At 34.2% G+C, this 27912-nt stretch overlaps 5 protein-coding genes and 1 long non-coding RNA gene across 6 annotated transcripts; 1 reads left to right on the top strand and 5 right to left on the bottom strand.

Annotated features, from left to right (window-relative positions):
• Positions 1 to 1534: 1534 nt before the first annotated feature.
• On the bottom strand, positions 1535 to 3025 carry LOC108827322 (E3 ubiquitin-protein ligase RDUF2-like). The gene has a single exon (XM_018600695.2). The coding sequence runs from the start codon at positions 2841 to 2843 to the stop codon at positions 1641 to 1643; it is 1203 nt and encodes a 400-aa protein (XP_018456197.2). The 5' UTR covers positions 2844 to 3025; the 3' UTR covers positions 1535 to 1640.
• A 5144-nt stretch (positions 3026 to 8169) lies between these two features.
• Positions 8170 to 9059, bottom strand: LOC108857251 (uncharacterized). The gene is made up of 2 exons (XR_001950328.2): positions 8578 to 9059; positions 8170 to 8506 (listed from the first exon to the last, which is right to left on the bottom strand). It is a non-coding gene; the product is annotated as an uncharacterized LOC108857251 (long non-coding RNA).
• Positions 9060 to 18294: 9235 nt separating this feature from the next.
• On the top strand, positions 18295 to 18816 carry LOC108824598 (uncharacterized). The gene has a single exon (XM_018598022.1). The coding sequence runs from the start codon at positions 18295 to 18297 to the stop codon at positions 18814 to 18816; it is 522 nt and encodes a 173-aa protein (XP_018453524.1).
• A 1379-nt stretch (positions 18817 to 20195) lies between these two features.
• LOC108823697 (UDP-glycosyltransferase 76E2) lies at positions 20196 to 21879 on the bottom strand. The gene is made up of 2 exons (XM_018596964.2): positions 21292 to 21879; positions 20196 to 21222 (listed from the first exon to the last, which is right to left on the bottom strand). The coding sequence occupies exons 1-2, from the start codon at positions 21779 to 21781 to the stop codon at positions 20339 to 20341; spliced, it is 1374 nt and encodes a 457-aa protein (XP_018452466.2). The 5' UTR covers positions 21782 to 21879; the 3' UTR covers positions 20196 to 20338.
• Positions 21880 to 23559: 1680 nt separating this feature from the next.
• LOC108823696 (pentatricopeptide repeat-containing protein At5g59600) lies at positions 23560 to 25365 on the bottom strand. Its single transcript, XM_018596963.2, has one exon. The coding sequence runs from the start codon at positions 25318 to 25320 to the stop codon at positions 23716 to 23718; it is 1605 nt and encodes a 534-aa protein (XP_018452465.2). The 5' UTR covers positions 25321 to 25365; the 3' UTR covers positions 23560 to 23715.
• Positions 25366 to 25547: 182 nt separating this feature from the next.
• Positions 25548 to 26784, bottom strand: LOC108824599 (putative pumilio homolog 20). The gene has a single exon (XM_018598023.2). It carries the CDS (start codon positions 26751 to 26753, stop codon positions 25719 to 25721), a length of 1035 nt encoding a protein of 344 aa, XP_018453525.2. The 5' UTR covers positions 26754 to 26784; the 3' UTR covers positions 25548 to 25718.
• Between the last annotated feature and the right edge of the window lie 1128 nt (positions 26785 to 27912).

Genomic DNA, 27912 nt, shown 5'->3' with positions numbered 1-27912 from the left:
AAATCAAAGGAAATAGACTTAAATAAATTTGAGCCTACTTTATTTTACTCTAATTATACAATACAGTCATAGCCTTAGTGTAATACAAAGATGATGGTCAAACTGTATTTTCAGTGCGGTATTTGGATACTTTCTAACCATTTTTGTTTTAATTATTGTGTGCTTGTATTGAAGTGAGAGAGATTCCTTCTGAAACATTGGGAATGAAAAGACATATATAAACAAAACTGTACCAGTGTTCCAGCTCCACTGTTCGCATTTATACATGTCGGTCCATATTACAAATAAAATAAATGAAGTACTATCCCCTAGATATTACTCTTACCAAATTAAACCGCATTGTGTTCTCTTTTCCCTTTGGTCGAATCGCATTGTTGGGCTTTAAGTCACTTGACATTTGCCACATAGTTTTGTAATGGACCTTGAAGAAAATATCGTAGGGATACCATTTTTTGTTGTCAACGATTTACATTGTACTAAATTCCTGGAAAATGAACCTGTAAGAGAATGAGAAACGAACTAATTAATGGAACTGAAAGTGTCGACAAAATTAATCCTAAATATAGAGAGCAAAGTAGCGCCACGCAAGACATCAAGAAACTTGTAGATTGGCTTGTCGAAGTAACACTCCTCACGAAGGTTATCCTCTTTTGAGATAAGGTGGTGAATCGCAACATACACAAGAGTCAAGACTCCACACGCAATGCTCATTACATAACACTAAAGTTAAGTCTGTTTCCGTCACCTGCAAATCACTGGGAGTTCCTCAGGAGTTGGAGCATCTGGAGCAATGTAACAAGAGAAAGAATATCTCCAGTTTAGTAGAATGCGAACTACTGTATAGACCGAAATTACCATTGTAAACAAATCGTTTTATTGACCTCAGGACTTCCTCGTGAAACCTAGGAACTCCATCTTTGTCTAATGAGTACATTGCTAAACATTAATTACAGAAACTCTAAGGCTTAAAAGTTAAGGAGAGAACTGTTTGTGTTTACATCTACGGAAAATGGATTTACCATTCACGTTAACTCATTGTTCAATAATGTGTGTTTGACCGGGTCAACAAATCGTTTCAAACCAAAATCTAACTGTGTAGTCAAGGTATAAATTAAAAGGTGAATTTAAATTCAAATACCGCAATGGTGGTGAACAAAACAAAAAAAAAAAATCCAAATATCGCAAATTAACCATTAAAGACTTGTAGTGAACAAAACAAAAAAAAAACCATTAAAGACTCTGTCTTCTTTTCTCATTTTTGTACAGTCTTCCCAGCTAGGTCCACTCATTTAGCATCCGAGGAAAAAAAAGGCTTAAAGAACGAGCATTCTTTTACTTTCTCGGAAACCCAAACAGCCAAAATCAATGGAAAAAAATGGAATTTTACTTTCGAGGATGTGGATCCAACATCAAGTTAAGGGAAAAAAATGTGAGGGCTTGAATGTAAACATTACACAATTTGATGTAACGTAACATACGACGAATCAATGGAATTTTTCTTTTTTCTGGACAACACGAATCAATCCAATTGTTAAAAATAAAAAAAATGGATCGTTCCAATCTTAACTTTTTCTGAATCCTTATATTTACATTTTTGTTGAATGAACAAACATATATATATATCATCATCAATCAAATTATCAATGCAGAACTGAATTACTTCTGTTTCTCCCGAAGTATCTTCTCATCACTGAACTCGACCGTTCCAAACCCCTAGGTTCTACTTCAATGTCCAAATCCACACGATTCAATGAAGAGGAGGTAGAGCCACGGTTTGGTCTCACTCTCCTCATCAACGACACCATCCCACGAACCATCCTTCTCAATCTACCTCCCGATCCGGAGCCACCACCACCATTGCTACTACTATCTGACTCGACCGTCCCCTGTGCTCTTACCCACGAGATCCGTCTCGGACCCTCGCTGCTGTTCCCACCACCAATCCCACTACCATCCATCTCGGTCAACACCACAGGCAACACTCTCTCCCCCTCTCCCATCGCTGCATTAAACCTCCCCACCGCGAATCCTCCTCCGGGAAGTCTCCATATCGTCATCCCCACAGCGTTATTATCACCCTCCTCCCTCTCGCTGCTCCCTCGGTTAGGCTCCGAAGGCAGCTCGAACCGGCACACCGGGCACGAGTTCCGGATCGACAGCCACGGCGTGATACAGTCGCCGTGGAAAACATGTTTGCACGGCATCTCACGCGCCTCCGTCTCCTCCGCCTCGAATACCTCCGTGCACACGGCGCAGTTCGCCTCCGCGGACACGTGTCGATCGGAGATCTCGACTCTCGGCAGCGACTCGATCGCCGATTTCGACGCCGGAGGGTTTCCGGATCTCCCGATTCCGCCCGCTCCCGACGCCTCGATCTGGCTCAGCTGCTCGAGCAGCCGCTCGAACCCCGATCCCATCAGGATCTCGGATACCGAATCGGGAAGGGGACGAAGACCCGATCCGGATCCGTCGTCGTAGTAAAACTCGAACGCGCCGCGTCGTTCTCCTCCTTCTTCCGAATGATCTCTCTCTCCCCCGCCGGCGCCTCCTTGGAGGACGATGACCGGATTAAACGAAGGACGACGACCGGATCTCCGCCGTCTGATCACGGATCTACGGGTGTTATCGATCGATCTAACTTCGGTGGAAGGTGGGGTAGCTGCGGCGGAGGAATCGGTTACCTCTTCGATGAAACCGCCGTCGCAGTGGGGGCAAGCGACGCTGACGGTGGTGCCTTGTTCGGATTCGGTCCAGACGCTGACGAATCGGGTGCAGCTGTAGCACCAATAAGAAGCGGTTACTGGCGGTGTTGTAGTCGTCGTTGTTGGCGACGATGAAGGCATCTTCTTCTAAACCTTCTGACTCGGTGAGAGGATCTTTTGAGAGGAATCGCTGACCGCTGTTAAAAATGAGAGGTTGAGATGGGGGAAAATGTAGACGTGGTTTTTAAGGCGTTCGTTGGAGCGGAATTAACGGCGTTGGATTAGACGGTGAATGGACACGTGGTGTGTGTTTGACTGGGTAGAAGATAGCGGAGGTGTTAACGGACGTTATGTGAGCGTTCAAACGTGTTTGACCCAAACGCGGAAAGTGGAGACGCCGAGAAAATTCAAAAGAAGCGCCGTGTCTGACTTATGTGGAACCCATTTGATCTCCGTTCTTTCTGGGAAAAAGTCAGTAGACGACGTCGTTTCGGTTTGTGAATTATGCGAGAAGCAAAAGCGTGCTGACTGCTTAGTAATTAAAGTCCTTTTTGTATCAAATTCAGTGTTGTATTTTACATTTGTTGTTGTTAGTTACATAATTTGTGACATATGCTATTATGTTTGACAATGAGGTGGGGGGTAGGATCTTTAGAAAACTATATTTTCTTACACGTTGATAGCTAAAACCAATTATTGGTGCCAAGTTGATAAAATACAAACAAGAACTAACTTGTATCTATAAGTATTTGCTTTCATAAAAACCAATTATTGGTGCCAAGTTGCTCAACTAACTATTGTCTGTGTTTCTCTCATTTTTTTTTTTTCTCAAATTGAAATATTTATATATAAAATGGGCCAAGCCCAGGTACATACAAAAGGAAGGCCCGCGGCCCAATTCCTAAACCCACTAGCAGACAAATAGTCTGGGCCTCAAGCCCACCCAAACCCACCGACACTGTCCAGAAGCGGACTAGCTGTCGCAAACCCTAATCTTGTCTCATCTCGGCGACTCCGCCAAAGCTTCTCTCATTTGTTTGCAAGTAATGGAAATAGACAAATCGCATTATAGAAACTGATAACCAACACTTTAGTCACCATAAACACAAAATTCAAAACCGAGGATATCAAACTTGGTGTGAAAAACTTACCGTTTGCTAAAAACAACAATAGAGTGAAAACATATTAAGTTGTGAAAACATATTCATTTCCTCATAGAATAATCCCTTTCCTTTATGGCTAAAATTATGCAGAACAAAAAATTTTAAAAATGCAAAAAACAATGATCTATAATCCCTCTGAAACCAACAATGGCAGCTCGGAATCTATATTGGAGCTAAAAAAATTTTAGGTTTTGGTTTTCTTCTCCCTTGTTTTCTTTTACTTGGTAAGACCACTGTCCACTCACCATCACTAGTTGAGTTTTTAACGGGTGCTCCCATAAGAAAAATGACCTAATTAATTACACAGGCCTTTGAAAATTAGGGTTTATCTACTATTAGATCCTGAAGAGTCTTTAAGTGAAGTTTTTACAATAGGGAGGGATCAACTACATATATCAATTCGATTTTATCTACTATGAGATCGATAAAAAAAAATTGGAATTACGGAACTTGAATGGAACTTACGAATAGAAACGAAACCAGAAGAGGATGATCGAATCAGCTTTGTGAAGCAACCGAGTGGACTCAATGAGACATTGGGGGTTGAGTTGAAACCGGCGGTTTGGCACGCGAAAGACTGATACTGGGCTGGAGAGAAGTTTATTGGGCCTATGGACGACCCATTAGTTAAAAGACTAGACTACATTTGGCGAAAGCCGCATTATACCACTATTTATTACACGAGTTAACATTTTTTGTCATTGACATTGCTGGGCTTAGGCATTTTATCCAGGTCCGAAAGTTCAATCGTTACCCGAATACTTGAAATATTTTGTATGTATGTATAGATATTTTAAATATATTTTCAGTATTATGGATATTTATTAAACTTTGGGTTTGAGTTGTCAGATGGGTTTGGGTAAATTTTCGGATTTGCTAGGAAAGTCTTATAGCGACTTTGGATACAGACAACAAGTTTCCCGATGAGCTAGTGTCTGGTCCGTAACGTCCATTCATGTAACTACGGCAATTAATTCTACCGCGCGCATCCTGGAAGTTTTCATGTTGTTTTCCCTTTCTAAGAAAATACCTTTCTTCAGGTACCGTATATTGATCAGGTATTAGTCGACTTTTTTTTTGCAACTAGGTATTAGTCGACTTGTATTTGCATTTTCTTGATCTTGACTGATTCTCGTTACAGGCTCTTCGCTTCTGGTTTATTTTCCCCTTCACCATGCCCTCGTGAATTTTCATTTCCCAAGTTCTCAATGCATTTTCGAGAAAATGATTCATGAAAAGCTTGAAAGGTCGCTAGGTATTATGGGAGAATAAAGCCATCTCTCAGAATGAACTAGCTAGTTTCATACTCATCTCTTAAGGTAAAGCTTATTTGCTTATCACTTGTAACTTACAAGTGGTAAGACAGCGTCTCATGTTTGCTCGACTTGTTAATTGCTTCTTTCTTTGGATAATGAAAACAGTATCAGATAAGATTCAAGATTGTCATGCTTTAACCTATCAGTAAATCATCTGATATTTGTCTGGATAAAAAAGTCTATCAAATCTTATAAGGGTTGCAAATTTATTAGAGTTAAATAGTCAGTCTGGTGGGACTTTTACATTCATTAGAAATGTCCTTTGATTGTGTTAAGAGGGTCACACACCAATTAACTTCCCAACCAGTGGAAGAAAGTGACATTCCAACAATAAGCCAAGGCATGTTTTTTTCCCTTTGTATCATTGTATGGCGAAGAAGAGTTCAGTGTTACTTTGTTATTTTAGATTTAAAGAGTTAGTAGTTTTTAGCTATTAATGTCTCATTTCTACAATATTTCTTTTCACATCATATGCTAGCTTATTATCTTCACTTTACATACGTGGGAGGGTCCCTTCCTAGAAATGGGAAGTATCTTGTATTTATTCGACATACATTCCTTCTTTCAACAACCAACAACCAAATGATAGAACTTGATCATAAACCTAAAAATATAGAAAACACTTGAAAAAATTATAAGAAAAATACTTAACTAGATACTCTTCTATGTCACAAAGAGGGCCTAGTCACTTTGGCACTTTGTTGTTACAGAAAATGTTATTTTATATATAAATCCAATGCAGTTTCTACCTAATTTCATTTCAAATGATTACAATGCATAGATTTTATAAATAATTTTATTTATTTTAAATATTAAACATAAGTAATTATTAAAAATAAATGAATTTTAATTATTTTTTAATTCGTGTGAAAATGTCAAATAATGTTTTTTATGAAACAAATGAGTATTTCTTAGAACTAGTACTTGAATGGAAGTTCACATAATAGTAGTATATTAGATTAAGATCCGTCATTTGAACGTAATAAATGTAATATATATATATATATAGTTATTTATTTGCATTTTTACTTATATTAAATTAGTGAGAGGTCAGAGATTATTACATATATAACTAAATTGGTGCCGACATATAAATCAAAATAATCATTTTTATTTACGATCATTTCCAAATAATAATATATAATATATAACTTAATTTAAACTATATTAATATGTATAATCTAATATTTATTAAATAACAAATCTTACTCATATAATTTATGAACATTTATATCTTATTATAAATTTAAATTAAACCATTGATCACAAATTTTCAAAATGAGATATTTTAAAATTTATTAATTTATATTAGTTTGAAAAAATCAAAATATAACATATATAGAAAAATCGAATTTTTTATTATTTGGTTAATTTGATTGTCTAATTTATTTTAGTAATATTAATATAGAGAAAAAATGATAGAGGATGTATAAATTATTCTCAAATCTTTATTGTTTAAAATCATTAATTATCATATATATATTTATATTGATCAGATTATTTAATTCCATATGTTATATTTAAAAAATAATGAAGAATATTTTTATATTAATAATTAATTATATGATTATGTTAATGAAAAATGTACTATATGTTCAGATGAATCAACTTATTTTTCTAAAGATTTAAAATTAATTATCGTGATGACATGTCATATCATGGTTTAAAGGATATAATGTTTTTCTTTAATATATAAGATATATTATTTCATTTGAGAAGACTAATATTGCTATCATTATTGTGAGTAAGTTGTACGAAGATCTTCATGTTTTTGTTACAAAAAAAAAAAAAGGGATCCTCAGTTGTGGAAAGCCTTTTGAGCAAGTTGTATATGTGAATTTAATTACTTTTTAATTTGTGTGAAAATATCAAATAATTTTTTTTATGAAACAAATGAGTATTTATTAGAAGTACTTGATTGGAAGTTCACATAATAGTAGTATATTAGATTAAGATCCGTCATTTGAACGTAATAAATTTAGTATATATATATATATATATTGTTATTTATTTGCATTTTTACTTATATTAAATTAGTGAGAGGTCAGAGATTATTACATATATAATTAAATTGGTGTGGACATATAAATCAAAATAATCATTTTATTTACGATCATTTCCAAATAATAATATATAATATAACTTAATTTAAACTATATTAATATGTATAATATAATATTTATTAAATAATAAATCTTATTCATATAATTTATGAACATTTATATCTTATTATAAATTTAAATTAAAACATTTATCACAAATTTTCAAAGTGAGATATTTTAAAATTTAATTAATTTATATTAGTTTGAAAAAATCAAAATATAACATATATATAAAAGTCGAAATTTTTATTATTTGGTTAATTTGATTGTATAATTTATTTTAGTAAACTGATGTAAACTGTTATATATAATCATCTTTCTAGCGAATATATTAACTGGTCACTTTTCAAATTTTTCTGTGATTAATTTCCCAGAAATTATTGGCAGTTAAATACTTAAAATCGATCAGAAGAGCAGCGAGACACAATGATACACATTAATTATCTTGAGAAAAAACTCTAATACTTGCCCCCCTATACACTTTTTTAAAGAACATTTTTAAAAACATATGAAATAATACGTAGTTGAGATTTTTTTTTTGACGAAAGGCTTTCAATTAAAATGCTAGAACACTACAAGAAAACATGTCTGTTGCAAGGGAAAAAATCATCGCAATTCTGTTGCAAATCGTCATTTGCAAGAGAATTGCGAGGAAAACACATTCCTCGCAAATCCTTACTCGCAAATTAAAAACGCTCGTAATTCCGTTGCAAATTTGCGAGGGAAAATAGTTCCTTGCAAATTTGCGACGGACCTCATTTCGTTGCAAATTTGCAACGAACTTCATTTCGTTGCAAATTAGCGAGAGATTCGCAAGAAAATAATTCTATTGCAAATTGCTTTACAAATATTAAAAAAAAATATATTAAAAAAAACAAAATCAAAATACAAATAAATATATAAAATATATATATTGAAACCAGTACGTACATATGCATACAAATACATATTTAAATACATGAATGGATATATTAAAAATCCTAAAAAAAAAAAGAAATAATACACTGGTTTAGTTAATTTAACCGGTTTAACTAAACCTAAAACTAAATCTAAACAAACCTAATTAAGCCTAACCAACCCTAATTGTAAAAAAAAACTCTTAACCCTAGAAGATAGTCAGCCGCCTCCACCGCACCACCACTGCGACTGCCGCACAACCACGCCCACGGCGACAATGGCTGGCCTTGTCACCTTAACCATCAGGCTTCTTCTCCATCCTTCACCTACATTTACCAAAACGAAAAAAAAATCAGATGTAAACACAGAGAGATGGAGAAAGAGAGAGAGGTTAAACCGTGGTGGTGTGGTTCCGGCCTCGTCTTGCCTTGCCTCCTCCAACCCTTAAACTAAATCAGTTCAAAACAGAGAAACAGAGAAACAGAGGGACAGAGAGATAGTAAGATAGAGGTTGGACCTTGGTGGTGGTAGTGTAGCGAGCGTCGCACGAGCTCTGTGGCCGTGAGATAAATAGATCCGGCAGTGAGAGAGAGAGAGGAGAGCTGGCGGTGAGGGTTCCGGCGCGTCGTCAGGAGCTCTGGCGAAAGGAGATATGGAGGCAAGGAGGAGGGCAAGGGAGGAGAGAAAAGAAAAAAAAATATGTTTTTTTTTACTTTGACGGCAGAACTGAAGAAGAAGATTAGGTTAATGTGTTTATATATTGACCTAGTTTCCGTTGCAAATCTCTCGCAAATTTGCAATGAAATTGCGAGAGTTTTCTTTTTTCAGGATTCCATTGCAAATCCGTTGCAAATCTATATCTATATATAATTCTCTGTATTTTAGAATTTCATTTGGGGTTTTATTAAGTTTTGGATAAACTAATATGTATTCTCTTTATTTAGTTTAAAAATATTTTAAAATTAATTTGAGAATATAAACTTGAAAAGTTCTAAATTTATATTTATGGTTTAGGTTTGGGTTAGGGATAACATAACTTGATTTAATATCATTTATAAATTTATTTAATTAGTGTATTATGATATAAGGTTGTTTTTTATGTAAGGTTAATTTGGAGTATTAGGTTTGAAGTTTAGAGTTTAAATTTAGGAATATTTTTTTAATATTTTAGATTATTAGTTTATGTTAATTTTTGGTGATTAAATTTGAAAATGTTAAATTTGGTGTTTGGATTTTATGATTTGGGGTATAAGGTTTAGGTTATAAGTGTATGGTTTGTAATATAGTGTTTGAGGTATAAATTTAAGTTTTGGAACTAAATTCTAAAAGATTAAATTTTAAAGTTAAGTTTAAGATTTGTTGTTTAAATTTGAAAATACTTGTTTTTTGTTTAGATAAATGATTTGGGGTATAGAGTTTATATGTAGATTTTAGGGTTTGAGATATAGTGTTTGAATTTAGATTAGTGATTTTTGTTTTTGAAATGTATAATGTAAAATTTTAAATTTTGTATTGTAGTTTAAGATATTATATATATATATATATACAGTATTATGTTATAAAAATTAGATTTTATTTAATGTTTGAATTGAGAAAAATAATTTTGCAAGGGAAATGCAATGGATCCCTCACAATTCTCTTGCAAATTTGCAAGGGAATTGCGAGGAGCCACTTGCAAAATCATTGCAAATTCATAAATAGTGTATTTTAGAGTTTCATTTAGGGTTTTGTTACGTTTTCGGTAGACTATATGTATTTTGTGATTCGGTTCAAAATAAATAATTAATAATTAATATGTTTTACATTTTCTGGAAATTTAGTTGACGTATATGAATTATATAAGTTATAAGGGTTTGATGTTAACATGCATATATGTTAACTAGAGTATAAGATACATGAAGCTATAAAAATCTTAGATAAACAATCTTACCATCATTCATATAAGAGGAAATGTGAGAAATAGCCAATGTTTAAATACACCAAAATCATTGATGAAACCCCAAACCTTTCTAAATGTTTGAAACAATGGATTTGCAAAGAAATTGCAAGTGGCCCTCGCAAATCCCTTGCAAATTTGCGAGGGATTCTGTTTTCCTCGCAAATTTGCAAGGGATTTGTGACGGATCCATTGCAATTTCCTTGTAAATTTGCGACTGTTTGGATTCGCTTGCAAATTTGCAAGAGAATTGCGAGGGATCCCTTGCAAATTCCTTGCAAATTCATAAGTCATTGATTTTAGGGTTTCGTTTGTGGTTTTGTTATATTTATTGTAGACTAATATTTATCTTTTAATCTTTTTTTGAAAATAATAATTAAAGTGAAAATTTGTTTCATTTTTTTAGAAATTTATTTGATGTGTATTTATTGTATAAATTATATAGTTTTGATGTTTAGTACTTCGTGATATTAGTTAAAGTATCAGAAAATATTAATCCTGTGAATATTAGTTGACTGATATTATAATTTTCCAAAAATATTTGTCGGTATACTTGTTAAATACTAAATATTTAAGTTTAATATTTTATTTATTAACTTTATTTGATTTTATGAGAGAAATGTGATAAAATTTATAAATATCACATAAATTCTTGCAAATTCCTCGCAAATTTGCGACAGTTTTGCAACAGAATTGTAAGAGAAAATAAAACCCTCGCAAATCTCTCGGAAATTTGCAAGGGAAAACTAATCATCGCAAATGAGCGAGGGATTTGCGAGGACTCTGTCACTTCCCTCGCAAATCGCTTGCAAATTTGCGAGGACTTGTTTTTCCTTGCAAATTTGCGAGAAATTTGCGAGGAATTTATTTTCTCTTGTAATTCCGTTGCAAACCTGTCGCAAATTTGCAATGAAAAATTTTACTCGCAAATTTCCCTTGCAATAGACTTGTTTTCTTGTAGTGGAAAAGTTATAAAGATATAAGGACCTTAGAGTTCAAAATAAAACCATCATACATAAAAGTTTCAATCTTGAGAAACAACGAAGGGTGTAACTGGTTTAAAATAAAAGGAATAATAGGAATAGTAGGAATCATTATTTATGGAATTAATGGAATGGAATCATCATTCCACTTGTTCCAAAACGTTTTTGATCTGGAATGATTTTTCAAATGAAAGTTATTTTTTTCTCTGGAATAATATGGAATGTTTGGAATGAAATGGAATGGTCTTTTCATTTTGTTTTTGTAACGGGTAAACAATTTTTGGAATACACATAAATTGAGCATTCAGGAAGTTTCTATTCCAAAAATATGCATTCCAGTTACAGCCGAAGCAACCCAGCAGAGAGTTCATCATAAAATCAAGTAAAGACGGGCGCGTAAGTACATGCGCTTCTCCCAAATCGAACTCAGGCGACTCCGTAACCCTAATACTTCTCTGCATCAAATTGACGGTTTCCTCCCTCCATCTCGAAGATCCCCTTGTGTTTTTTGAAGAATGGAAGCTTTTTCAACCGGTGACGGCGAAGCTCCCATACCATCCGACGCTCCTCCATCGCAGCTCACAACTTCTGCTTCTGCTACTCACAATCTCGACTCCACCCTCGTTGATTCCTTACATGACTCATCTCCTGTCGACGCCGTCACTGATGTCGATGTGGTTGCTACTGTTTCTGATGATGCTCGACCGGAAAGTTCCGAACTTGAAGAAGATGGGGAACAGCTTGACAAAGATGAGGGAACTACCTTCGTTCAGTCTTTTGGAGCGTGGTCCAGCCCCTTCACTACACACCCCCTCCGACCCCTCCGGATCCAGCAACTCCATGACTAGGAATCTCTGAGGCAGTTAAGTGTCAAATAGATTCTTTCTGGCCAATGATTGGTGAGGCTATCATCAATGGTCCCAAAACTAAGAAGGGACAATTGTCGTTCTCTGTACAAGCAACGCCACAACTACCAGTAAGAGAAATTCCACCTCTGGCACTTAAGGAAGATTGTAGTCTTCGATTCCCATGGGCTGCTTGTATGAACCAGTCCACTAGGAATCTCTTCCGTGCTACTGAACCGACTTATCGTCTAGATGGCACGCCTCGAATCACAATTCCCTCTAAGGTACTTAGATTAGGACCGGAGAATAAGGAAGAGTATGTGGTTGGACAGTTTCATAGGTGTTCAAGACCTCCTGGAGGTCTTATACATGCAATTCTTAATAGGTTATGGGGTCGGGAATGTAGGATTACATGCCGGAAGTTAGAAAACTTGTCATTTTTATTTCATGTTCCTCATGAAAATACTTGTAAATGAGTTATTCAACGGGCGTATGACATGTTGATGATTGTCTATTCTTTGTGGCCCCTTGGAGTCCTGTTAACTCTTTCAAAACACCTGAGATCTCGACCGTGCCAGTGTGTACCAGATTCTTGCTTCTCTAGACTTGGCATCAGTCACATAGCATCGGGTTTGGGAGAACCAATGCTTATTCACAAGCCTCATTTAGATCTAACAAACATGGGAGAAGCAAAAATACTAGTTGAAGTGGAGTTGGATAAACCGTTCCCGAAACTCATTGCACTGAATGACAAGCAAGGAAACATCTACTTGGTAGAAGTTGAGTACTCTTGGATTCCTAGTGGATGTGAAATGTGTGGTGCACTTGGTCATAAAGAGAAAAGGTGCTTATTACCACTTCAGCCACAAAATTTTGCTCCTACTACAAAGGAGCCTCAAGTTACAAATGAAAAGATTCCAATGGTGGACATTGTCAACCTGCTCCAAAGCTCACGCTCACCTACTACACGTCAACCACATGAGATTTCTGAAAAGTCAGTGGCCACCCTTCCTTCCGAGGGTGCATTTGCTAGTCTGATCACACATTCGCATGAGGTACACACTACCCCTTGCTCTCAGATTGATAACACTTTACCTCTGTTAGCAGCTGACGAAGCTGCGTCAACTCAGTCACTTATTATGGAAGATATTCCATCAAGTTCTATCATTTTGGAAGGCTTTCAAGCTTCTGAAATTGAGCAACCAGTTGATCCTCGTTCTCCTCTCACTCTTGATCATCATCGATTTCATATGGAGCCAGAAACTCCACTTGCATATGGGAAAGGTACTGGTTTTGATGTGGTAGGAGACTCTTCTAGTTACGCTATAACTTGAGGACGAAGGACAGTAAAACCAACACAAAAGATTCAAGATATGGGATGGACAAAAATTAGTGGAAGAGGTAAACCAGGTCGCCGAGACCGAGGGAACTACAATTACTAGTTAATATCTTCTTTTATCTTGCTTTCTAGGATTTGAATGTGAATCCTTATCTAGGGTCTCTTTAAACTCTTTTATTTGATGCCAACTTTATCAAACTTATCGATGAAAACTCATACTTGTATTTTCTTGCATTTTAATTTGAAAGTCTTTTTTGAAAAAAAAAAAGTGTGTTCATCATACTTAGTTGAGAAATTTTACTATATGTTCATCAAAATATAGGACACGTGTGTATGAAATTAAAATTGCTTTTGAGAAGTGTGCATGAAACTTTTAATCATTTTTATAGTTTATGGTCAAACTCAATAACGAACTGGTTTGTTTTGAAACTTATGTAGGCTATACCCGCAAAGTGTTTTTGTAAAAGAAAAGTATTTTTAAATGAGATTTTTAAAAATAACTAAATTATTTATATATATATATTTTTAATTATAAATATATTATTTTAATTATTTTTAGAAAAATTAAATTAAATAATTATTTTTTTGAAAAAATTATTATATGTGAACTTTTTTTGCGGGTTATGCATGTTGAAATTTTGAAAAAATGAATCGATTCGCAGATTAGCGATCAAATGGGTCAGTTGATCCATGTACCCAATTCTAATGACTATTATTTTTTGCAGTCCATGGACCGGGTAAAATGATAAAATCATCTTTAGACAATACAAAAACCTTAAGCTAAATTGGACTAAACTAAAATTATTTGATGACAAATGACTTGAGCTAAATAAATTTAGTAATTAAGATAACGTAGTCACCAAACTACGAACTTGATTGCAAATGTCAAAACTAAATACACTTGGTGATTAACTAAGATAACTTAGTAACAAATGAGTAAACGAAGGTATATTAGTGACTAATCAAGGTAAATTAGTAACAAACAACTAAAGCTTAGTAAATTTATTGTGACAAATGTCCAAGTTACTTTATGACTAAGTTTTGAATTTTTCTACAAATAAACATTTCTCCTCTCCATACAAGACAATGCATCAAATACATTCACAACAAAAAGATGCATGAAATAAATTTCCATAAACTTTCATACCATCTATACTCACTTTTCCAACAAATGTTTTTATGTGTGTCGATTAAATCACTAAATTATATCAATACTTATGCATAATATTTTACATAATAAACATAAGCAAAATATAAGAATTTTAAAGCAAAATATGAGAATATTACACTAAAAACTTTCTAAATTAATAATGTTGGGACTATAATAATTTATTAATTAATAGAGTAACTAATTTACAAAGTTTCCTTTTTTCTATTTTAGAATATTTTTTAATAATTGATTTTACTGTATTATATTAATGTAATTTAGATATTCTACATTCATATTGCTTATATCATATCATTTGGTGTATATAAAATATATTTCATAATAATTTAAATGTGTTTTAGATATAATTTTAATAATTATTATCAAAATATATCAAAATATTAATAAAATGTCCAAATAATTTCATTTTGAATATAAGCAAACATAAAATGGTTCGTTACTGCTTATACTTTTTTGTCAGCTTACTACTTATACAAATATATATATATTAGTTTATGATTTTAATAGGAACATATATTTCTATAAGTTTTTCTAAAAATATTATCTTACTATTTTATCGATGTGTCATATTTTGAACCGGCACAACTGATGATCGAAGAAATTTATTAATTTATAAAGTTTATTAATTTTGTGAATATTAATTTATATAATTTCTACTATATTTTTTACATATAAAATATAAGCAAAATATGAGAATAAAATATATGATAATAACTGGAAGAATAATAATTTTCCATGAGGGTGTAGTCAGCGGCTAAGGTCGAAGACGATAATGCTAGGAAGAGGAGGAAGATAAAGGAGAGAGCCTCCGTGATCTTCATCGATCAGAGCACCAAAAGAAAAACTTAAGAATCCTTCGCCAATGAAAAGTTACAGATAAAAAAAGAGTGGAAGTGAAGGTGGTTTGATAGTGAAGATTAAACATAAATTAAGATTCGGGAATTGGTGTTGCCTTCCTCAATGCGTTTTAGGTTACAGATCGAGAAAGAGTGGAAGTGGCTGGTTAGAGTAGTAGGAGAGTGAAGTTTGAACATACCTTAAGAAACAGACAGTTTACTTGCCTTCCTCAACACGGAAAAAAATCAGATTTAAAATTGGAAAAGTTAGAGATTGAGAAAGAGTGGAAGTGGAGCTGGTTTTGAGTAGTACGAGAGTGAAGTATGAACATACATTGGATTTAGGTACAAGGATAATAGTTCACGTGTGCATGAATGCAAAGAGAAGTTCATTAGAAACAAATATCTTACTATTTAAAACTTAGTTTTTCAAAGTTAGTAATTAATATGATCATGACATGTGTTAATAACTTTTTTTTAAGATTGTGACATGTGTTAATCTATCTCATAATTAAAAATATACTAGGTGATTTTCCTGTACTCATGCACGAATATAATATTTATAAAGTAAATATACTATAATAATTACTTACTATTTACTTTTTAACTTTATATTAATTTGTAATTGTATGCATAATTTCTTTTAATAATATTATATTACTTTAATTAGACATATGATTTTAGATATTTTATATGTTGTCAGTTTTGTTATTTTTACATTCGATTTAGTTATCATTTGGATATACTGGTTCACATTTATTTCTCCGAATTCGATTATAATATTTTTGTTCTAAATATATTAAAATTTTGATTAATTTTCTTATTTTCATTTAGGTTGGTTGGTTGTCTTATTATATGTAAATATATTTTAGGATGATTATTTATAAATTAAGATATATTGTGTTTAAAATGAAATAAAAGAAAAACTAAAGTGTAGGATTTTAAATTAAATAAATTAATATAACGATGATATTTCAAATTAAATAAATTAATATAACGATGATATTATGAAGTCTTATGAAGAACTAAATTGTACCAGTTGATTAATATTTTATTTTCATTTGTTAATATGTTTTGAATCATCCTATAATTTATATTTATAAAATTAACTATTACTATAAAATTATATATTCTTATTGTAGTTTAATATATGCTATTAGATATAAGTTGGATTAGTCGAGGTACTCATGTTGTAAGTATATTAAGTTGCATATAATCTTTCAAATTCAAACTGAAATATAATTATTTTTACTATAGTTAAGTCATATCAAATTTATCTTTTAATGTGCATGTATTTTCATATATTTATCAATGATCAATAGGAAGTTACATTCATAAGTAACTCATATATTTTTGGAAGCTCATGAATACATATCAATATCTACAGTAATTAAAATATTTTATAAATTCTAAATAATTTTATGCCTTAGATTTATTGAATGGTAAACTGAAATTTGTTATAAATAATCTTAAAAATCTGAATTCAATTTTTCTTTCGTATTTTGATTATAGTTATGTTAATTTCCACTAACATAAAAAATAAAATTTAAAATCATATTTATATTAAGAAAACATATTATTTTAATAATGGTAAAATATAATATATCTACCTTGTTAAAGTATATCATGTTATTTTAATTTAAAATATTTTGTAATTATTTGATCAAAAGATGTTTACTGTTAAAATCTATTTTTCATTTTCTAATATCTCTTATAAATAAACAGTAAAAAGTTGTGATTGTATTTGAGAAATTATATTATATAAGTAAAATATAATTTATAGTTATTTTTTGCTGTAATTGAAAGATATTATAGTCAGACAAATTTTGGAAATAAATAAAAACATTTCAATAATACTAATTATAAACTATTTTTAGTCAATTAAACATATATTTTAATGTTACTTAATTATTTTATGTAATCATCTAAGAAAATATATAAATATATAAAAGTATTTCTATTAATTTGAAATTGTATTGTTTAAAATTATCTTTTAAAATAAATAATATTTATTTTTCTAATATCAAAATTATCTATGTGAAATTTTTCTTTTATGAAATCACATTATATACAAATATATATTTTCATCTAATAAAATATAGATATAAATAAATTATTTTATTATTTGAAAAGTATATTTTATGTTGTTTTTAAATGAAATATTACTATTTTGTGAACTTTCCTTTTTAATGAAATCATATTTATATAGGCATATATTTTTGTTTTTAAATTTATTTTTTAAACTTTATAAATGATTCCTTTTTATTATATGTGTTACTTGGACAATTTTAAAAAGGAAACTAAATAAAAAGTTAATAAAATATTTAACTATAATAATTTTAATTCATTAAGGATATCCGTGTAATTAACCATCGTGAGAGTTAACGTAAGCGCGACACATAGGAAACTGACTTCTCAAATAATATTATAGAGATATACTAAGATAATAACAAAAATAATTTTTTAAAAACTTAATTGTAAGTATTACTATTATCTAATAGTAATTTCCATTTTAAAAATCCTAAACAAAAGATAATTGCAAAAGATTATTTGATAGTAATTTTCTTTTTAATATTGTCAAATAGGTTAAAAATTATAATGATATAAAATATATATACTAAAATAACAAAAAAAAATGAATTTTGAAAGTTGTTTCATAGTAAAAAAAAAAGAAATTCTAAAAACTGTTTATATAATATTCTTTTATAAATTTTCCTGTAAAATCCTAAACAAAAAAAAAGATTTGAAAAATAAATTGTAAAAGACTATATTAAGCTTGGTTCATGATTGTGACACATGGCATTTATATGTTTAAAATTGTGATATATGTAAAACTATCTCATAATTAAAAATAAATATGCTGAGATAATAAAAACAATTTTTGTTATAATATATAAAGTTTGGTTCTTCAAAGTTAGTAATTAAGTTGAGTTGAGGCCGTTGATTTGGAGGAAGCTCCTTAAGTTGAGGCCGTTGGCATATCAATTCATTCTTTTTGAGATCAATGATGGCCACTCTGCTTTTTTTCTGGTATGATAACTGGCTGCAGATGGGGAGGCTCTTGGATATAGCGGGTGATGTGGGCACATACTACCTTGGAGTATCGAGAACCGCTCGAGTTAGTGAAGCAGTTCTTCATCAGAGATGGAACATCACGGGGCATAGGAGCAGGCATTTTCATGATCTTCATGATCGTATCCAGGCAGAAAGGGTCCCTATGGACGAGCATGGAAGTGATGTGGTGCTCTGGAAGCATGCAGATGATACTTATAAATCTCACTTCTCATCGAGCAAAAGAGGGGATCAAATTCGAGTAAAAAGAGAAAAGGTGGTTTTGAGCAAGAGTGTATGGTTTCCACAGGGACTCCCTAGGTATTCTTTCATTGTATGGCTGGCGATAAAGGATCGTTTATCAACGGGAGTTCGTATGAGGGCTTGGGGTATTCAACAAGGATGCATGCTATGTGGAGAAAGAGATGAGTCGAGGGATCATATCTTTTTTGCTTGTCCTTTGACCTATACTGTATGAGACAGACTTGCAGGCTGATTATGTGGTAGAAGGACTAATCCCGACTGGCACCTCACTTTGCAGTTTATTACCAGTAACACTCTTAGCAGCAAAAACAAGGTACTTGTCAAAATGCTGTTTTAGACCTGCATTTATTACATGTGGAAGGAGAGGAATGACCGCATGCATCAGAAAGGCTCTCGCACTACAGAGCAAACTGTCCGACTCATTGACAAGACCTTAAGAAATAGAATCAGTTCTCTAAGATACAAGACGGAAGGCCCAGAACATAAGCTAGTGGGGCTGATGCAACGTTGGTTCGAGGTTTTTGATTACACAAATATTTTTTCTCGAGCACTTTCTTGTGTATAGCTCATAGTTTTTTTGCTCTGCCATTGTAAATGCCTATTCTTTATCTTAATCAATAAATTTTACATTTTATCCAAAAAAAATGATAGAGAATGTATAAATTATTATCAAATCTTTATTGTTTAAAATTATTAATTATCATATATATTTTGATCAGATTAATTAATTCCATATGTTCTATTTAAAGAAATAATGAAGAATATCTTTATAGTAATAATTAATTATATGATTAGGTTAATGAAAAATGTACTATATGTTTAGATGAACCAACTTATTTTTCTAAAGTTTTTAAAATTAATTATCGTGATAACACATGTCATGTCATGGTTTAAAGGATGTAATGTTTCTCTTTAATATATAAGAGATATTATTTCCTTTGAGAAGACTAATAGTGCTATCATTATTGCGAGCAAATTGTATAAAGATCCTAATTTTGTTGTTACAAAAAAAAGATCCCCATTTTTGTGGGAAGCGTTTAGATAAACTAATTTATTTTTCTATGAACTTTAAAATTAATTTTCGTGATGATACGTGTCAGGGTTAAAGCTTTGTAATGTTTGTCTTTTAATATATAGAAAATATTATTCATTTTGAGAAGGCGGCTAATGGTGCTATCATTATTGTGAGCAAGTTGTATGATGATCCTCATGTTGTTGTTGCAAAAAAAAAAAGGGATCCTCAGTTTTGTGGGAGGCCTTTCAAACTGAGGGGACTCCTCTTCATAAACCCCCCCCCCCCCCCCCCCCCCCTCAATTCAAGAGCAGATCAGCAGAGAACATCAACACATGCAACAACTGACTCTGACAGACAATTAGAGTTCCCTACAAAGTTTTACAGCCTTTCTCAGAAACTAAACTGGCCCTATTAGTTACTGTTGAGTGTTGACCTGTTTGCCGTGGTGACAAAGTCAGAGTAATTGAAGTTATTAATTAAAGGGTTCAAGTGATGGAACTTGTTGGTCTCAGCAACTTGCGGTGGAGAATCTCAAGCCTTTTATTTAGAGTAACCCGGACAAAATGCTCGTCTCCAAATAAGGAAAGTCTTTTATTTAGTGAAAGCTACTAAAACATTACACTTCAAATAGAAATACATGCCCTTTTTCCTATGATATTTTGGTAAATAATGCCAAATGACTAGTCTCTTCTGATACACCATTTTTTTTTTTACTTTGTTGCTATATGGAACTCTTCATCTTTAAGGAACTGATAAAGTCGTCTAATGAGCTGCATGAGGAACCTCCAGGTCTAACAGAGGATTCAAGCTTCTTTTTCAATTCAATAGCTCTTTTCCTCATGTGTGCTCCTTCTTCATCCACAAGCAACCTCTTCACAGCTCTCTCCACATCTTCTTTCTCAAGCTCTCCCTCCAATTGAAACCCAACTCTCCAAACACTCTGTAAGTACCTAGCATTGACTTTCTGATCTCCAGTAAAAGGCCTACATATCATTGGAACACCTTCCCCAATGCTCTCTAGTGTCGAGTTCCATCCACAGTGACTCCAAAAACCTCCTACTGCAGGATGTCTGAGAACTTCCATCTGTGGGGCCCATTTCACAATGTAACCTCTCTCTGAGACCAGCTTGCTGAACTCCTCTGGTAAGGACTCTGTCCACTCCGAGGAAGGAATAGAACCGGGTCGGATCACCCACAAGAAAGGTTGGTTGCTATTACTCAACCCCCAAGCCATCTCTAATGCGTCTTTGATTTCCATTAAAGCTAAGCTTCCTAAGCTTACGTATATAACTGATCTTGGTTTCTGCATGTTCAACCACTCGATGCAGCTTCTGTCCTCTTCAAGCAAACTAGAAGGTGCAGAAGCTGCGATGTGAAGCGGGCCTATAGGATAAACCGGAACTTGTAGTTCTCGTTGCAACCGCGCCAAAGTCGAGCTCTCTAGACAAGTCGATGTATTGATGATAACAGCAGAAGCTGTTCCAATGTTGACAGTTTCACTGTAAACACGTGGAATACTCTCTATTGGCCCAAAAGCTGAAGTTGGTAGGTCCTTGTACCTTAAAGGATGTAACCCTGGAAACAGCTTGTCTTGCAGTTCAAGATCTGCATAAACCAAATGGGTTTATTAGTCTTAAATGGATTCTGAAAGACTAAGGTAAGAATCTTGACTACCTTTCATGTCGGTCAAGAACTTATCTGCGTTGACTTTGGCAATAACAGAGCGGCAGAGAAAGGCAGTAGCACTTGTAGTACTGAAGACAACACTAGGAAGTTGAAACTCCTTAGCCGCAGCTTTTGAGAGAGACATGTACTCGTCGTAGATGACACAAGCAATCTCATCATCGTCTCCTTGTTCCTTCAGTAGCTGACCTAAACATTGCTTGAAGCTTGCCTCGCAGACTTGATTGAGCTTCAACATGAACTGGAGTGGCCCGAGGTTCTTGAGATCAGACTCTGTTAAACTACCTGGGATGGTGAGAAAGTTAAAGTCAGAGAAGTATTTGGAAGAGCTGACTCGGTTATACTGTGTCTGAACAACAGTGATGGAGAAGCCTTTAGAGTGAAGAGCTTTCCCTAGTTGCATAATAGGAGTGACATGTCCTTGTGCTGGTACTGGAACCAACACTATCCTTCTCTTCTTCACTACTAGATTTTGATCCATTATGTAGGAATGGAGACAGAGATGAGGATACTATTACATAGAGAGATCTGTTTCTGAATCTGATTTATAGTTATAAGACACGTGAGATATACATTCACTGTTCCTTTGGTCTTAAGATTTTATTTTATTTTATACATTCTTATTAGTTGGAAAATTCAGATCTGATGGTTAGGGGAAGCTTTAAAAACTTTTCGTAATTAATTGTGTGCAAGGACCAGCACAAGCACGTGGCCCGTGGCTTTTGGACTAGTAATAAAGTCTTACGTTTGTCTTCTTCTTATAAAGTCTATCTTCTCATTGCTGGATAATAGCAACACAAAATGTTGAAGAAAGTTTTCGGCGTTATCGGAAGACTTCGCGATAAAGTAAAAGAAAAGATGTTGACACATAGCTCAATCTTGTTGGCGTTTCCAGATCTGTTTAGATATATCTTGAAGCTTAATTATCACAGTTCACGAATCATCTGTCGTTTAGTTTACTTAAGTTATGTGACATACTGTATGCTTGTGCAAGTTCCATTACTTTAGGTTTAGTTTTTTTTCTGTCTTTTTGGTAGTTGGAGTAGCTAGTTTTGTCTTTTTCATAATTTTAGGTTTGGTTTTATCTTTTTTTTTGTAGTTGCAGTAGTTGGAGATTTCGTATTCGATTAGGTATGTCTATTTATAGTAATATTCCGAGTCGTTTTACCGAATGAATCATCCATGGCATGTGATGAGTTTTACCGAATCTTAATCATTTGAAGAATGCCAGTCTTGCCGTACTTTCATTCATTTAACCGGAGCAGTTTCATTACTTGTAACCAATTTGTAAATTTGTTTCCTTTGTTATGTATGTGTTGTTGTTATTAGACACTAAGTGTCCAATTTCGGTAGTTAAAAAAGAATCTTAAACGATATATATAATTTAGATGAGATACTTCTCTTAATCACCAATTTGTTTAAGCTGAAAGTCCATATGATTTAGTATGGTATTAAAGTCTGATTCACGTAATTCAACTCGATACACATCGATATCGTCTAAAGTTGGCCCATTGATTTTTATCCGAACATTTCGAAGTTAATGTTCAAAGAACAATCATTTCGAAAGGATGTATTAGAAACATTAGTTGGAAAAGATCATAAACAATATTAAACTAGATGGGTTATCAATTCTTATGTATATGTGTATATTTAAAAATTGTTATTTTGTAGAATTGGTTTACTTAGTGAATTAATTTGAAAAATATAAATGTATAAAAACTTTAAACATCACTGAATCAAGTTTTTGTTCAGAAACAACACAAAATGAAAAGAAAATCATTAAAATAGTCCTATTTATTTTTTATACTTTAGATTTGAATTTATTGATTATAGTTTAGGGATTGGTAATTATGGAGTGAGATTAAGATTCTGGTTTAGGATGTAGGATAATTCAATGTTTCTATTGATAGAAAAATGTTATTTTAGCAATTTTGTTTTTTTGAGTTCTAATTTTCTTATAAACACTAAAGATACTTTGTGAAAATGTTACTATGTATGTATGATACATATTGCGAAAACACTTGATTGGTTTGAAAAGATACTCTATAGAAAACCTATTTTCCATAAACTCAAAAATAACAAAACCTTAATTTACTAAATTTCTATGAGAAATAATTAGAAAAATATGATAAGATATAAAATTCTTTTATAGAAATTTCACGTTTTACAATTTAAAATAGGATAAAAATACATTAACATATATCAACATCGACCATTCAATTTATGTTTAGCATAGAACTTCATATCTTTGCATTTAACTTGACCAAACGATTATCTATCTAGTTTCTAGGAAGATACAGCCATTTGATAAAACATTCAGTGTTGTAATTCTATGAATTTTGATTATACATGAATATAACATTTATATCAAATCTAAGTCATATTTGATGATCAAATGCAGAAGGAGCCTTTGGATCAAACAGTATTTACCCAGCTGCTGCCTGGAACCCTACTCAACTTCCTCTTCTTTATCATCTTCTTCATCCTAACCACACTTCCCCAACTACCTGCATTGGCATACAAACTGGACAAAAGCAATCTATTCCCTGAGTTCACTGGTTCAAGCTCTGCTAATCGCTCTGCTGCAATCCTTGCAAGCTCCATGTTCCCATGATTCCTACACGCACCTAACAAAGCACCCCACACAAACAAATCCGGCTCCATTGGCATAGTCTTTATCATCTCATAGGCCTCAACAAGCTTCCCTGCTCGTCCCAAAAGATCCACCATACAAGCGTAATGCTCCAACCTCGGCTCGATTCTGTACTTGTTCTGCATCAAAAGGAACAACTTCTGCCCAAGATCTGTTAACCCGCCGTGGCTGCAGGCTGTGAGGATGGCCGTGAATGTTAAGTGGTCGAGTCTCTCCCCCGTTGCTTCCATCTGTTCAAACAGCTCAACAGCTTTTTCTGAGAGCCCGTGATTTGCGTAGCAGAAGATCATGGAGTTGAAAGTAACCGTTGTCTTCTTGGGAGTTTTGTGAAACAAGATCATCGCTTCTGATATGAATCCGCATTTCCCGTACATATCGAGCAAAGCACTTCTAACGAAACCGTGACCTTCAAGTCCACTGACCACCGAGTAGCCGTGAATCTCCTTCCCCTGCTTCACATTCGCGAGCGTGGTGCAAGCAGGCAAAAGGGTAGTGATCGTAGCTGAGTTTGGATACAACCCATGAGTTAACATCTGTCTAAAAGCACCAAAAGCTTTAGCGTTCTGAAAGTTATACACAAGGCCTGATATAATAGAAGTCCATGACACAACGTCAGGCTTGTGACCATTCAAACACATCATCTCAAGCATCTCAGATACTTTTTCTTCGTCTCCAATATTCGAGAAACCTGCGATCAGAGCATTCCAAGTGATGATATCAGGTTTTATCCCCACTAGTTTCATATCTTGCACCAAGTTTAAAGCTTCATCTGCTTGGCCATTGTTAGCATAACCAGAGATCATAGCATTGAACACAACCAAATCATGTTCAGACAGATCACTAAACACCTTCCTCGCATTATCTACCTCCCCGAACCTCGAATACATATCAATAAGCGAACTAACTATAAAACCATCAGACTCAAACGAACATTTGAGAACCATACAATGCATCATCTTCCCAAACTCTTGGTCAAGCAGATCACGGCTTGCTTTAAGAACACTAGGAACGATGAAAGCATCAAGCTTTAAACCTTCTTTGTTCATTTCCTTAAAGACACCCAAAGACTCCTGGTAATACCCGTTTCGAGCACAAGCCCCAATCATGACAACCCATCCACTAATATCTCTCTTGGGCATTTCGTCGAACACCTTCTTGGCATCTGTAATTTCTCCGCATTCCACGTAGAAAGACACAAGCTTAGCTGCGATTCTCGTCAAGCGAGCGATCCCGGATGTCACGAGATGAGCGTGAAGCTCTCTTCCTTGGGGCAAGAGTCGATCTCGACCGTTGCTTTCGATGAGTTGGACGTAAGAACCGATTGAACATAACCGAGAAGAACAAGGAATGGTGGAGAATCTGTTCATGAATAAGGATAAAAGGTTGAAACTTTATCAGAAACAGCATTACGATGGTACGTTCCAGTGAAGAAAGTAAAGTTTAAAAACAGAGGTTAAAGAAGCAAGAACAGAGTTGTACCAGACAAATGGTACAAACCGATTTACATTTAACGGTTAAAACATCGGTTAAACAAAAACCGGTTTGGATTGTCCAAAACAGGAGGAGGGCTTTTATATTATCGATTCTGTTCTAACAAATTATTGAATCTCTAATTGACTACAGTCCTGAGTGATTGAATCCACCAACAAGCTTTTTGGTTCTTCGCTACAGGACATCATTGCAAGAGTTAACTAAAAAAAACAACCATAAAATCTGACAACTTTCAGCATATATCATAGTGGCATTAACTAGTTAGTGACAAAAGCTAGCGAACTGACTCCAAGATTTCTGCAATGGTGGTGCTTTGGGGAGACGTACGTAAGAGAGGGAGAAAAGGCTTGAGCTTATTCACCAAACCCTTAAACAAATCCACCCGCGTGACTTTCAGTGCCTTTTCGACCACGAAATGCCCGTACACACTCGTCGCCAGCTTCACCAACTCGTCTCCTTGGCACTTCAAAAGCTCTTCCACTACCAAAGCCTCTGTCTCCTCATCCCTCTCCAAAAGCTTCTCCACGATGTGTCTTCCACCCTCCGTAAACGAGAGCTCAGCGTAGTGGCCACGGAGTCTAACACTAATGTTACGCGTGCTACGCAAGGCACCGTGTTCAAGCGCGTGTTGGACCACAGAGGTCCCATAAGCATCGTAGCTTAGCAAGAGAGCGTTGTACGCGAGTTTACCAAGGAGGCAGTGTCTGCAGTACTCAAAATCATCGTCGGTTATGATTGCTCTGAGCATGATGCTGCCGTGCCGGGTACGCGCCAGGGAAACCGCGTGGTGGAGAAGTTGATCGCGCATTGCCCTTTTCTTGTCGTGTCTAAAAACTCGCATCCCTTGAATGGCGACGACGTAGGACACGTTCTTGTCCGTCATGGCGTGGAAGAAGTGGCGCAAGATAGCGACGCAGATTAAGGCGTCGGCGTTGTCTGATTTTCCGAGGAGTTTGTGTAGGCGGATGGAGCCGTTCTTGTTTCTTGCTATCTCCAAGAAATAGCGATCGTCGGGTTTTAACGTCAGCAACCCGACCATCCTCCAAAACTCGGTTTCGTTTAGCTTCGAGATCACTTCTTGAAACAGAGCCTCGTCTTCGTCTTCGCTGCTAGTCATGACGCTGGTCAGGGATCGCATACACGTCTCGTATTCTTGAGGAGTGAAGGAGGTGGAGCGAAGTGAGTTGAGTAAAGATTGAGCCTTGTCGTCAGCAAGATCGGTTTCTCTTGGTGGAGGAGTGGCGGTGGGGGGAGGACGAGGAGGAACCGTCGGGTGCTCTTGTTTGATGGAATCGCCGCCGTTTGCCATTGTATTAGTTATTTCTAAAGTAAGTGTTAAAGATCTTGAAGTGATAATGCCTATATATATGTATAGGAAAGTAAAAATATATGCATGGCGACGTGGAGAACACCTTTTAAATTTGTTTTCTTTTTCTTTTGATGTTATAATGTTATCTTACAGATTTCTCTGGATTTGTTAATCGACTTATGTTTAGTCCACTTCATTCATATTTATTAGAACTTTTGTCATACTGTTAAGTGGCACCAAATGTTAATTTCTGATTTGTTAATTGACTTATATCAAGTCCACTTCTTCCTTTTCCCTCCAAGATCCTTCTTTTATCGGATAAATTTTCCTGTATCAGAGTGCTGCTATATATGGCAACCGAAGGAGTTGTGATCAAAGACGGAGAAATCGAATGATAGTACCGAAAGCTCGAGTCTCTCCTTACGAGGTTCTTGGTGTGTGGCTCCATCAAGTTATAAAGAGGGCGTACCGTAAACTTGCTCTCAGCTACACCCAAATCATGTTAATAACGGGGTACTTATTTTTTTGGTTAACTTTATGAAATTGGAACTCTGTATGGATGGATGCTACATATTTGTCTATGCATTCAAAGTTATGGACGTGTGATTATGTATGGTGTTTTCCATGTGTATAAATGATTATGCTACTTGGAGTTAGTTGATGGAATCCAATTTACTTTAGTACTTAATCTCTACCTGTTTGTACGAAAGCATCATTTGATGACGCTAACGGCTGTGGTTAGAAGTGTTATCTGTGTTGTCATCTTTTGTGGGTGGTATTTAGGTTGATTGAGGTCAGTGTGATCTTATGCACAGCACACTTTATCATGCAGGTGAAATTTTGTGGGATGTACTTCAAATAAGCGACCAAGACAATGATGGATCAAGCAAAAAGGAGAAAGATTTCATTTTGACGAATTAAAGCTCCTCAACGGACACGAAGAACAGTATACAAGTGAATATTAAATGAGATAGAAGCAACCCTAGCTCAATTCAAAAAAGATCTTGGCTTGCAATAACAGTCTCAGAAGGTGCATGAAAATGTCCTTATATTCTGATGTTTGTTTATTTCTAAGTGTACATGTATTTCTTATAGAATATTCTTTCATGAAAGCAATATGTTGTATAGATGAGATCATGATTTACATAAATATAATTGC

Source organism: Raphanus sativus, chromosome 9 (genome assembly GCF_000801105.2).
Source record: "Raphanus sativus cultivar WK10039 chromosome 9, ASM80110v3, whole genome shotgun sequence".
Classification (NCBI taxonomy): Eukaryota; Viridiplantae; Streptophyta; class Magnoliopsida; order Brassicales; family Brassicaceae; genus Raphanus; species Raphanus sativus.
This window is presented reverse-complemented; position numbering and strand designations above follow the sequence as displayed.